This window comes from Elgaria multicarinata, chromosome 3 (genome assembly GCF_023053635.1).
Source record: "Elgaria multicarinata webbii isolate HBS135686 ecotype San Diego chromosome 3, rElgMul1.1.pri, whole genome shotgun sequence".
NCBI classification, from domain to species: domain Eukaryota; kingdom Metazoa; phylum Chordata; class Lepidosauria; order Squamata; family Anguidae; genus Elgaria; species Elgaria multicarinata.
The window spans coordinates 39,108,603-39,122,570 of NC_086173.1; the positions used below are offsets into that span (position 1 = coordinate 39,108,603).

The 13,968-nt window shown below is 40.6% G+C and overlaps 1 protein-coding gene across 5 annotated transcripts in view; it reads left to right on the plus strand.

Annotated features, from left to right (window-relative positions):
- The window catches only part of HELZ (helicase with zinc finger), a 142,556-nt gene that overhangs the window by 91,666 nt on the left and 36,922 nt on the right, over positions 1–13,968 (plus strand). For all 5 annotated transcript variants that reach the window (XM_063120018.1, XM_063120020.1, XM_063120019.1 and 2 more), the window contains 4 exons: positions 583–730; positions 3,443–3,626; positions 6,340–6,568; positions 9,489–9,693. In XM_063120018.1, the coding sequence (XP_062976088.1) occupies positions 583–730; positions 3,443–3,626; positions 6,340–6,568; positions 9,489–9,693 (766 nt within the window). The remainder of the gene's footprint in view (positions 1–582; positions 731–3,442; positions 3,627–6,339; positions 6,569–9,488; positions 9,694–13,968) is intronic.

The following is a 13,968-nucleotide window of genomic DNA, read 5'->3' on the forward strand; positions in this document are numbered from 1 at the left end:
CCAGCCATCATTGTTAATGATTAGGAATGCTGGGAAGTGTAGTACAGAACATCTGGAGGGCATCGGGTTGGGTAAGCTGATGTTGATGCAGAAGCATGACTGAAGTCAAATCAACCTGTCCACTAATGCTGCACAATGCCTGCAATTCTAAGCCCTGATCAACAGCTAGTTTTGCAGAAATCTCATCTTCTTGCCCTTGTTCCTATCTCCTATAAAAACAAAGGGAAATGCAAACAAATGAGAATGTTCCCTTGCAATGGCCCTGCATGCAATGGTCCTGCTTTCATAAATAGCTCTTGGGACAAGAAGGGAAGGCAAGAAGATGCTCTTCCTCCTATTGGGGCAGGGAGAGAGGTGGAGTGCAGGTTGAGGAATGGGACTTGCCTGTATCCTCCTCCTTTTCCTACTTAAGTGTTAATGTGGAGGTGTGCAGTTAAGATGACACTTACATATGTAGCTTTTCCTTCTCTACTCCACCTCCCATTCAGTAGAAGAGCACTGTGAACGTCATTTTCTTTTGGCACTGTGATTTATGCTACCACACAGTTTCCACATTTTACTTTGTGTTCTCATTCATTGCAGTTATACTTCTGAACTTTTCTATGAGGGCAAATTGATGGCAAGTGGAAAACAGCCAGCGCACAAAGATTTCTACCCTCTGACTTTCTTCACAGCACGAGGAGAAGATGTGCAAGAAAAAAACAGTACTGCTTTTTACAACAATGCAGAGGTAGCACTTTGCTTTCACCTTTAATTGCTTTCTTGATCATCATAATTTTCACTCCACTTCATTATTTCATCTCTTCCAGAAAGTATTTTTTGTAACTGTCTTGTTCAAGGTTTTTGGCTAACAGATTAGGAATCCTAATTTGGAAATCATTATGACTTGCTTCTAAGCAAGGCTCTCTTCACGCAACTGTTTAATATATAAAAGCCACACTGTGTTGAATTTCAGCTGCATCAGCCTGTGGCGAGATGATCATGAACATGCCACTAGCATGCACAGATTTCAGTACAGATTGGCTTTTTTCATGCCAAAGCAAAGGCTTGCTGGCTCTCTCCCATGGCCACCCAAGTTGAAGCATTTGTGTGAAGAGGCCATGAATATTTTTAGGTCGTAGTTTCTAGGCACTTTATGTAGCCAGGATGAATGATTTGTCTCAGTCTTAAATAACATGTGTAATTTCTGGGGTTGTCCGTAGAAATAGAACTGATAGCAGAGGAGTAGATAGCTTAGGCTGATAATACCAGTTACAACCCTACCTGGACATAGATAGCCTAGCTATGGTTTCCCATGCTCTGGTAAACTTTTGTTTGGATTACTGCACTTTGTTGTATGTGGGGCTGCCTTTGAAAATGGTCCAGAAACTTCAGCTGGTCCAAAACAGGGCAGTGAGATTGTTAACAGGGACTGGCTGATATCATTACGTTGGTGCTGTGTGATCTACATTGCCTTCCAGTCTGTTTCCAGGCCCAATTCAAAGTGCTAGTATTAACCTTCAAAAACCCTAAACAACTCGGGGCAGGTTACCTGAAGGGTTGTCTCCTCCCATATATACCTTCTCATACAGTAAGATCATTGTTAGAAGTCCTCTTCCAGTTACCCCAGCCAAGTGAGGTGAGGTGAGTGGCTACTAAGGAGAGGGCCTTTTTAGTTGTGGAATGCCCTCCTCAGAGAGGTGTGCCTGGCAACTATGTTGGGATCTTTTTATTTTCTCAAGCTTTTTAGTCTTTCAGTTTTAAAGAATTGTATTAGCACTTTTTAGATATTTACACTCATGCTGTGGTTTTTTTTTACTTTGGTTTCGCTCTGTTCACCTTCAAAAACTTCTTTTTAAGGTTTATGCTATATTTTATTGTGTTCTTATAGGGTTTTAAGCTCTGTTCTGTGAACTGCCTATACAGCTTCATCTGTTGGGCAGTATAGAAATGGAATAAATAAATACCTTCTTCAAGCTAGCTCACAAAAAAAGGATATATGCAAGCCCCCAGAGCCCATTATCAATTTGGTTTTCGCAGTCCATGACAAAAAGGAAAGCAATTATTCTTAAGATACTAAAACAATAAATAAGACCCTAAATCCCATTGTGAATCTACAGTGATGTGCAAATTCAATAAGTGTATCTAAACTTGCCTCATTTGCACTAAAATAGGTTTTGGTCTTGGGAACAGCCTGACCCAATAAGCCTCCCATGACCACCATTTTGCAGTGCCTTTTGTGGCTCAGCAACCCTAATTTTTCTACCAATCCCCATGACTGACATTTCTTGTTTCTTCTAAAATACATTAACAGCTTGACTGTCCTGCCTTGGCCTCATCTTGGCTTGGTCTCCATGCCAGAGGCAAGGGGAACCTACACCACAGGACAGGGGCTGGCCAAGAGAGTTATGGTATCAGCCAGAGTGCAGGGCAATCCAGAAACTCAAGATCTATAGGAGAAGCTGAGGTCAAGCATGGTGAGAGAGTCCAAAAGTGGTGTGTTCCAAACACAGGGTCATGAGGCAAAGTGGAGAAGGCCAAGTGTAGACAGGATTCCAGGAGCAAGGTCCAGGCTAGGAAGCAAGAACAAGGACAGCACAGAGTTAAGGACCTGTATTGCTCTAACCACTAACAGACTTCAACTAGGAGCTTATGCAGCATGGGTCTCCCAGGCCCAGCTGCAACCCGTCAGACCAGACATCAAGGTTCCCTATTCATGAGGAGACCCCTTACTTCCAAGGAGCCTGGGTCTTCTGTGCCTTGAGGTCACTCCATTAATAAGTGGCTGCCTGTACCTGCATCTTTTGATGCTGGTGTTCCTTAGGGCTGGGAGGTAGTTTGAGCTCCCTCTCTGAATCCACAGATGAGGCAGCTGCTGCAGGTGAATTGGGGACCCCATCCTCAAGTTCCTTCTGCGTAGCTCCTCCTGAGAACCCTTCTCTTGGAGGTGTCTGGGGGCCACATTGGGACTTCAGACACTGTAATATTGGGGGCTTCCTCTGAGGAGGCGTCATCCTGGCCCAGGCCTAGTCAGTGTGATGTATTATTTTAAGTCTTTGTGCTGAATAAAATAAAAAATCTGTAATGAAAAATGTAAATTCTTCCATAAATATGCATTAGCATTATCTAATTTAACAAGAGAAAGTTAATGTTGTATGCACTTAGCTTTAAGTAGCTTAGGTTCCTTACTGATTTTATGGGTCATTCTGATTGCATATTTAAGGCAATTATGGATGCAGTAATGGTATCAATCATTGCAGTGACACACCTACAAACTATAACATTTAAGTATCATGGGGGAGGATGCTATACTTCAGTGAATTTTATAAAAAACTAAAGCTTGTATGCGATGCTTTGGTTGAACCCTGCTTTGAAGTATTACAATTTAATTCAAGGTAACGATACCAGACTAAAAAAAGCCAGTGCTTAGTTTTCCTTAGTATGATTTTTTCCCCTTTTCAAGGTGTTTGAAGTAGTGGAACGTGTTGAAGAACTGAGGAGAAAGTGGCCCGTAGCCTGGGGGAAATTGGATGATGGCAGCATAGGTGTTGTAACACCATATGCTGATCAAGTGTTCCGAATTCGGGCAGAGCTTCGGAAAAAAAGGTTGTCTGATGTCAGTGTTGAGAGAGTGCTAAATGTTCAGGGTAAGTAGAGCGTGTGGATCTGTGAACCTGACTGAGAATTTGAAGTGATCTCAGAGTATCATCAGTTCACATTATTTTATCGACCTTGTTTGTTTTAAGATGCAACTCAAAACAGCTCTTGAATACCAAGCAGTTTTTACTTTGTGTTTTTACTTTGTGATTCACGTAAGTGATGTTTAATTATAGTTTAGGCATAGCCAGATATATGGGAAACACAATTCTTGCATTACTCATAAATATTTGCTGTATAGTGTCAGTGAACTGTGGGTTCCACAATTATATCAGATAGTTCTCTATCACTAAATACCCAAAGTAGTAACACATGCCTTTAGGAAAACTCATGGGGCATTAGTCACAGCCCTCTTTATGCAGAGCATTTCTATTTTATTTTATTTTCCAGGAAATGCGCACACTCAGGCATTTCCATTTCATGTGTAGATTGTGCCTCTGCTCAAATAAAACTTGGAAGCCTATGTATATCTGAAGGTCCATGCTTGCATCCTATGTGTACCCATTAGAACAGATGTGTACAAATCATGGCCCAGGTGCTCCATGCTGCTCTGACCCCCTCACTGCCACCAAGTCCACCCCCCTCCAATTGTACTGATAAACAGCAGCAAGGAAAGAGGGGAAGAGGGTGGAAAGGACACTCTTTACTCTCTTCCCCAGCAACCCTCATACAGATTAGGAAATAACAATCTCTAGGATGTGTGTGCGTGCCCTAATCCATGAGCCAGCATCACGTGTGGCCCTTGAGGCCGAGAAGGTTGTGTACCCATGCATTGGAGAATTGACTGAATTCCTTGAGTTCCGACTCCAATGAGATGTAAAAGTCCCCCCACCCCTGAAAATGGATTCACACACTTCATCCTCTGTTTATGGACTCCTGTGGTATAACTCTAAATTGCTATCTTTGTTTGCAACTTTACAAACTGACTTCTTATTGAGAAGATGAATTGATAGAGCAATTAGAAATTAATGATCACAGTCAAATTAGCCCCGTTAATTGCTCCTCTCATTTTTCTTTTCACGGAAGTTCAATCGGTGAGATTCTTTACTGAGATGTTTTAAAAGATTTGTGACCTTTTAACTGATGCCAAGAGAGCAGCCCCACCACCTTTTTGAGTGTTTCCCTGGTACAGGAATGAGCAATACGTGACCTGCCAGATGTCTTGGCCTACAATTCCCATCATCTCTTACCATTAGCAGTGCTGGGTAGGGTTGGTGGGAGTTGTTAGCTAAAACATCTGGAGGGCCATAAATTGCCCACCTTTGCCTACTACTTTGACTCCAGAGAGATCTAATTTGCCTGAAAAGATGAGCTGACATAAAACTGACCCATTTAGGGTCACAAACATACATTAGCTTTCCTCTTTGGGCAGGGGCAAAGGAAGTGATTCTCATCATCTATTCAGACATGTCTCACAGTAGCAAAGCCCATTAGTGTCATATACAGCTTTTTATATTCCTTTTTATATTTAACCCACCACCCAGAAAAAAAACCTGAGTCTTTAAGAAATAAACCGTTTACTTGTTAACGCAGATTTTGTCCCTGGACTGTCTCTCTCAGAGGGGACCCGGAGCCATGGTATTGTAACGGCTCCAGTCATTCCTGGGGAATGAACCCAGGTGATGGTGTCCCACCTCTTGGCCAATGATATTTGGGATGCCTCCAGGTTCTGTCTTATCCCCAAAGTGCTTCAACATCTACGTGAAACCACTGGGAGAACCCAGGATAGGTGTCTGGGGGAGATATTGGGATGGATGAGGGGTAGCATACCGCAGCTTAATTTGGATAAAATGAGAAGTACTGTGGGTTGGAAGTTCTGCTAAACTGGATGGAGGTTTAGACTTGACTCTTGATGTGGTCATGCGCCCCATGGAGGTGCTGTCTATGGAGGTGCAGGTGGTGCCAGTTGCCAGGAGTGGTTTTTTTTTAAAGCTTTGGGTTATTTGGCAGCTTTGGCACTATCTAAAGAAAGCAAACCTAGCCACAGCGATGCATGCCTTGGTTGCAACCAGGTTAGATTACTGTAATGTGCTTTTGTAGGGCTCCCATTGAAAATGGTTCAGGAACTGCAATTGCTACAGAATGTGGCAGCTAAAATGCTGGTGGGAGCTAGGCACTGGGATCATATTGCACCTATTTGTATATCTTACATTGGCTGCCTATTTTTTCCCCCTGGGCTGAATTCAAGGTGCTGGTTTTGGCCTTTAAAGACTTTCGGACCATGTTGTCTGAAAGATGGCCTGTATGTGTATAAGCTTGCCCAAGCATCAACATTGGCCCACCAGTGACAGCCATTAGGCTAGTGCATACTAGAAACAGGTTTTTCAGTGGTAGCCCCACAGCCTGGGAACTCCCTCCCCAGGAAGATGTGTATTGCCCCATTACAAGTGTCTTTTTTTTTAAAAAAAAAAATCTGCTGAAGACGCATTTATTTCAGTTTGTATTTGGGACTTTAAAAATCTTTAGCTGCTGGTGTGTGTGTTTCAAAAATTGTAATTGTGCTTTGAAAGGCAGGTTAAAAATCTTACAAAAAATAAAATCTCAAAATGTTTAAATTCTTATTATTTTAGCACAAAGCTCTTTAAGTGAGCAGTAACTATTCAGTGGCTGGAATTACCTATAAAAAGTTGACCTCTGCAGTCATTTGGTTGTTTTACTAGCAGAGAAATTGGCTAAGACTACCTCATACTTTTCCTTCTTCAGGAAAGCAGTTTCGTGTGTTGTTTCTCAGCACGGTACGAACACGGCATACATGCAAACACAAGCAAACACCAATAAAACGGAAGGAACACTTATTGGAGGATTCAACAGAAGACTTGGATTATGGTTTTCTGTCCAATTACAAGCTTCTCAACACAGCTATTACAAGAGCACAGTCCCTAGTAGCTGTCGTGGGAGACCCTATTGCTTTATGTTCCATTGGAAGATGCAGGTACATCAAATGTGTGTTATGAGCAAAAAGTAAATCGTACTGATGAAAATCTTATTGCATATTTGGTAATTGATATTTGGCCTCCTGTTAGGTAAACAAAACAATTCCCATTGTTATGTACCTGCTGTGCCCTGCTATATTAGCATCTACTGATTTTCCCAAGGATCTTTAGATAAATTTTGAGCCTTAGAGAAAAGATGTCAACCCCCATCCCCCGCCTGTAACTAAAAGTCTGTCCTCAATAACTGGATTATTTCCATCTCTTGTTCTATCGAGCTGTATTAAAATACGCCCCAATGTGGTAAATAATATAATATAAGAATATATAAATTCATGGCAAGAAGAGATACAGGTTAGCAGCTTTTTGGACTTCTGAAGGTTATATTTTATTAGAAGCAGCTAGTAGGAAACAGATCTGATCTTCCTGCAGCAGATTCAAATTTGTCCTGAACTGGGTGGTGGGTGGGCATTTCATGTTTTAATGCTCTCTTATGAAAAAAACGTTCCAATGCGTAAAAAATTGATGTCACAGAGAAAAAAAATCAAGGGAAAGAAAGAAGGCTTTCGTGCTAGCATGCTAGTTTTATCTGTTCAGGGAGTTTTTCTCATTCAGATATGACACACACACACACACACACACACACACCACAGACTGAAATTGTAGTCCAGGAAAAGCTCCACCACATTATTCTACTGAATATTTAGATCAGCTCTTGGGCAGACTTTCACCAAATATAGTCACAAACTAGAGAATATGCTTGGGAAATATAACATTCTGACAACCCCCCCTTTTTTTTTAAAGGAGCTTTCTAGGCTTTTGTCTTATCTTTTCTTAAACTGTATTTGATCCACGATGTTAAAAGTTTTAATGTTCTTTTATATTTACTCTTGCACCTGGGAACACGCAACTGGATTAATGTAATCTGGCTGCATTTGGACGATCATAGCTTACCAAGCCAAAATACGCATGAATCTTTCGTCTGTGCATGCAGCCCTTTTGCTCCTCCCTTTTTTGTGAGCTGCAGTTAAAATAGGAAGCCTCTCATTAACCATAGTATCCTGTTTCATCCAGTCCAGCTTTGGTTACCAGCTTTGGATTGTTGGTTTAATATAATGGCTTGTTCTGAAGCTGGTAGGTACTATTTCCTGGGTTGGATGAAATGAGAAACTATGATCGTAAGCTTACAATCATCCTATGCAGAGTGGGAGGAGCGGTAGAGGAGAATTTCCTCCCTGTCCTCATGCCCCTCATTTTTTTGCCTGTCTAGCTGGGGCGTTCCCCCCCCCATCTAGCTGGGGAGGGAACAACTTGTACCCTGACCTCTGAAGTCTCCTCCCCTCCCTGCCCTTCGAAACATCCCCTTCTCAGAGGTTGAGCTTCTGACCTTGGGGAGCAACTGGTGGGGTTCTTTCCACAGTGGCTGTGAGGGGGAGGGGGCAGAGTTCAGTCCCCCCTCTGAGGTCAGAGCGCTGTCTCCAACCTCAGGTCAGGGAACCCAAAATATCTTATGGCCCCTCAGATGCTGCCTAGGGAACATAGTATTGCTCCCTTAGAGACTTTCTGGTTTAATCGCAACTTGCACAAAGGAGCTCCATGCATGAGCAGAAAACATATCTGGGCATAATAAGCTGAGATAAAAATGTCAGAGATAGTTGAGAGAAAGATTCATTTCTCCCCCTTAAAGATGTACATAAAGCTACAGTTTGTGAAAGTATTAACACAATAAGCCCCCTGCTAGTCTGTCCCTGCTAGTACTGCATTTTTTTCTTTTCAGACAAAACAGCACTGGATGCCTTGACTGGCTGCCATGAATGAATAGAACCAAAGGGCTTCAGTTGTTTTGATGCCCTTTGGGTTCCTTTATAGCCCTATGCAGACATTCACCTGAACACAAATGGAACTAAAGTGTGTAGGGGATCCGACTGCACATGTAAGCCCGTGCCTTATCAGGCTTCCTGGTAAACGCATTCAGCCAAACCTGCTTACAAAGCCCTTTGCAGATCTTCCCAAGGGCGCATGGGGATGTTGGGAATGTGCCTTACACACTTTAGCTCTACTGGTTTGCAGGCATGAATTCTGGTTTAGGGGGATGAGAATATGAAGCGAGCACAACTGACATCATAAAAGAATTGCATCACCTCTACCAGTATTCTCCATCATCTGCTATAAGCAGGTCCTGTTCAGATTAGTATTTGTCCAAACTGTTTGTTCACCATAGAGTTTGAAAACTATTTTTAGCATGCTATCTCCCCCCGCCCCCGAATAGTTAATTGTACCTGTTTAAAAAGACAGATAGAGAATTCAGGCATGCTGCAATAAAGGCTTTTTAAAGAGGTAAACAGAGTTATGGGAATATAAAGGAAATGGCATTTCATTTGATAAATCAGACCCATAAAAAGTGGAGAGTATTTAATTTTATATTGTTTTAAATAGTAATCAAAATGAGTCGAGAATCAATTGCATTAGCTATAGTGAACTTTGCCCAGGATATTCATTTTTAAAAAATGTTACAATCAGATTAAACAGGGCTATTGGCAGATGCTTCATTTAAAATCAGGACCACATTGCATAGCAGAGTTGGCAGGATTTTATTCATTGTTCTTACAGCCCTGTTAGAAGTGAGACATGTGTGAAGAATATGCTTGGGATGTTTAAAAAGCAAAACACATGGACCATGCAGGAGTTCTGGCATGAAATCTGATGGCTCGTTAATACGTTGTAGGAGACTCTTGTCAGTAAAACCTCCAAATGCTTCATTGTTGATGTTTAATTATTTTAGAACCATTCAGTGCTTTGTCTCATGAAATAATACTTAAATGACATATGGAAATATAACAGAGTATTGGATTTAAGACTTAATTTGTAAAATGTGTGCGTAGCAAACAATTAAACAACATTTTTTGTGTATGGCTTCTTTAGGAAATTTTGGGAAAGGTTTATTGCCCTGTGTCATGATAATGAAAGTCTTCACGGTATCACGTTTGATCAGATCAAAGCTCAGTTAGAAGCTTTAGAATTAAAGAAAACCTATGTATTGAATCCACTGGCTCCTGAGTTTATTCCACGGGCCCTACGACAGCAGCATTCATCACACACCAATAAACCACAGCAGTCTCCACCAAAGGTAAAGTGCCACCTCTGACAATGTTATTAAGAGCTAACAGGTATCTGTCATGAAGTACCATGAAAGGATGCACATACTGGTCATTCTGTTTCCTTAAATAAACATATACTTAAAGTAGGAACAATGCTAGACTAAAGAAATCACGGCATATAGCTTGTTTTAATCAATTGGGTTTTTAAATTTTGTTCAGAAGTTGACAATAACTCAGCCGAAAGCTGCAAGAAGTGATGTAAAAACGAATATTTAATCACTTGCATTTTGCAGGAAGATATGATCACAATAGTCACTTGCAGCCTAAAAATCTGTTACCGTATAGAATGCATTCACCATTTACTCATTAATGCACCAGTATTGCAATCTTCAGGAAGCCAAGCATAGTGATCTACAAGGCTGTAACAAGGAAATGCTCTTAAGAGAATTGATAGTGACAAGAATGGTGAAAAGCATACGATGCCCCTTCCTTGAGTTTATGAAAAATAATATTAAACTCTACGTTTCATTGCCAAGGGGCATTAATAAGTAAAATGTATTTCTTTAATTGACCATTAATTGATGTATTTCGTTAATTTGACCTTGTTTGCAGGCATTATTAAAATAGGTTATATCCCATTTTAATCCAATTCTTTGGGAGAAATATCCTATTTTATGAGAAGGCTTTTCGAAATCTTATGTTTTTGTTTTAAGTTAACACCTATATCAATTTTTCAAATTAATGCTGTTTTTCATTTACATTTCTGCAGATTTTATTTGACAGGACTGAAAGGGAGAGCTATTTTCTTGGTGATTATTTTTTAAAAAGAGTTCTTATAAGTGGAAATATTAATTTACTTCATCAAGATTCATTATTTTCTGCAACACAGTGAAATTTTAAAAAAACTTTGGATTATGTATTGAAATGCTGTAGGAAACCACAGGTCTAAAGATTATTCTTTGCTTTTAAGATCCACATTAATACAGTTCCCATTTCTACAGAGGTTTCAGTATGGCATGTGGTTAGAAAGTTTGTCATCTTGGTTTTTAATTAGCTGTTAGAATCCCACTGTAGCATAATAGAAAAAAATGATTTTCTAAGACACAAAGAAATTATGTTAAGGGGTGCAGTTAATCATGAAATTATTGCTGAGACCTACAATCCTTATAAAGATCTATTTTCTTCCTTCTCCCAGTGCACAGAAAGTACATGATAAGTGCATGCTAAAAGACAAACTTTCAGGTTGCCAGTGCAGTTAAATTTCAGTTTGAGATCCAAGGTCCAAGCTAGGATGTTATTTGGGGGGGAAATTGAGTTCAATCTCTTGTTTGTGAGATTATAGAGAATGCAGAGTGGGAGTGAAGAGTGTAGCAGGATGACTGGGTTAAATTCTCCTGCACCCATAAATGTCCCTCCATCTCTGTACTGGTGATATGAGGAGGGAGCAGGGTTGGAGCCCCATATTTTTCTTGCAACATCTGGTTTGGCTCTGAAAGTTCATTTCCTTCCTAGATTCATTATCCCAACCAGACTCCCACATTTTTCCTTGCAGTGGTGAGTGTGCTCTATCTTCTAGTGAGCATAATGAGCTCCAGCCAATTTTGGAGCGGCAGAGGTGGACAGGGAATGTCCCAGCAGAGTTGGCAGGAATGCAGGGAGTTGTTTGGCCATTGTGCAGGCACAAGCAAGCAAGCTAGCTCTCCGCCATCTTTTCCTGTTCCAAAACAGGAAAGGTGGTGGACTTCCTTGGCCACTGTATTGCCAAAGCAGCAAGCTCCCCACCTCTCTTTCCTACAGGGAGTAGTCAGTGGGCTTCCTTGGCTATTGCGCAACCAAATGGCCAGACATTTTGGTGCATGGGGCCAATGTGGACAGCTTCCCCCATCTTTCCCTGCTCTGTAGTTGGGAATGGTGGCAGGGGACATCCATGGAAACTTCGTGGCTGAGGTACCTGGCATGCTTTGACTCTGTAGTGGTCATACCACCAAGCATTCACACTCTTTGAAGTTTCAAATTTGGAGTTGAGAAGTTGAGCAGGGAATTGTCTTTGACCTTGTGCAGAAGCAGAGGGGAGGTCAGGGGCAAGGAAGGGAAGGGTCCTAGAAACCACAGCGTCTTGCTTGGCTACCAAAGGCAGCGAAAACAGTGAGATCGTAGTTTGATAGAAGTAACCACCTCTGTGGCGAAAAATCAAATTGTTAATAAACGCACAGGGAGGGGAATTAATATTGTTTGCATTGGTTCAGACAAAACGATTAACTAGCCTTCTTGGTAGCTGTAATAGTAATGCTGCTAGTATGGAAAAGCACCGTACTGTAGACAAGAGTTTTTAAAATTATTTTTTATTGTAAAATTTCAACAAAACAAAATAGGCAGGGTAGCATTAAAAACTGATGTGTACAGAGCCAGACTCACTACAGTTCAGGTTTGGCACATGTTTTTTAAAAATGTTCCATACTTAGCAGCAATACTTTTACAGACGCCTAGAAGGCTAAATAATTGGCCTTCACAATAACCACGTTTGCATAGCTTCAGTGTGGAAAACCCTGGCTTGTATTAAGACAGAGTTCCTTCTACAGCCTAACTAGCTATTGAAAAGAGCTTGTTCATAGACCAATACTAGAATTTGCACAAATGGAAGAATTTACCTGCATTTGGAGACACTTTTCTCAGGCAGAGCTCTTTGGTCATGCAACTGCTCTCTAAAACTGAAGAATAAGGGAAGGAAATGAGCACTGTCCATAACGGCTTAACTTGTAGGTCTTGGAAAACATTTTGGAGTGGGTCTTGTGAGCATCTCATAACATTTGTTTGGGAACTTGGCCAGAAAGAGGGAGATTCAGGGTTCTCTCACTAGAAAGTCTAGAAAGGTCATCGACAATGACAATTTTTAAAAGTTATAGATTTTTTAGGTTAATAGCTCACAGGTCTGATGAGTTTTATAACTATGGCATTGCTTTGAACTGCATTTCAATCCAGATCCTGGATTTATTTATTTATTTTGTCTTTGGGTGATGGTTTTTAGTTTATTTTAGATAGATGTTGTTGTGTGTGCTATCAGTTTTATGTCCTTATGTGAATGGTTTTATAGTTTATATCAGTGGTTCCCAATTGGAGGTCCACGTAACCCACCCAGGGGGTCTGTGGCACCATTCACCTATTTGCTCTGCAAGGTCTGCATTTTAATAAAAGAAAATATGCCGTCTCCCATGCTCTGTTTGCTTCGACGGTGACGTCATGCGCAAAAGCACCTGTATGATTTAGCAACTAGCTTCAGAGATTACTTCTCTGCACCTATTCCTAAAAACTCATGGATAAGGAATCCTTTTGAATGTGGTGATGTACAATTAACAACTCTATCTGTGGAAGAGCAAGATGCACTTGTTGACGTGACTTGTGATGGTTCATCGAAATCATTTTTCAAAGAATATAGACTGGGCCAATTCTGGGTGAAGGTTTTTCCTGATTATAAGACGTTAGGTGAAAAAGCTTTGAAACATCTAGTTCCCTTTTGTTCCACATATCTTTGTGAACAAACATTTTTGTCATTTTGTTAAATGAAGGACAAGCATAGAAATTGGCTCAATGTTGATCCAGATTTGAGATTAAAAGTAGGAAATATTGAACCGGATGTGGAAGGGATTGTTCGGGACAAAATGAGGCATGATTTCTCCCATCACATTTAGGTTTAGTAGCTGCTAGACATGTCATAATTTGTTCAGTTGAAAACTAGATGTTAGTAAAATTAAATTCGTCTTTATATTCCTAACTAAATCATTGTCATTTTTGCGTGGTAATATCACAAATATCACAAATTTTATGGTCTGTTTTTTTAGTATACCTAAAATCCTTTGCTTATTAGGGGCTACCCCTTGTTTTCTCCAAAAAATTGCTTTGCACAGGTAACTACCATAGAGATAACAAAATTTTCAAAAGTAGGGGGTCCATGGCTTGGCATTTGAAAAACGAGGGGTCCACAGTACTTAGCTAATTGGGAACCACTGCTTTATATAATGTATTTTAATGCATTTTATGAACCACTCAGAGAGCTTCAGCTACAGAGCACTTTATAAATATAATAAATGAATGGAATGAATGAATAAGTCAGCAATAGCCCTATCATGAGCTGAGAAGTCTTTCCACTACTGGAAAGGTGCCTTAGGATGCAAGGCAATGCTTTATTTTTTTCTTAATTGTAGCCATACCCAGATACCAAAGAGCAGTGAATACATAAGCCAGCAAACAATCTTTCATCTTGAAAAAAAGGCCTGGCCAAGTAGTGACCTATTTATAAATGTATAGCA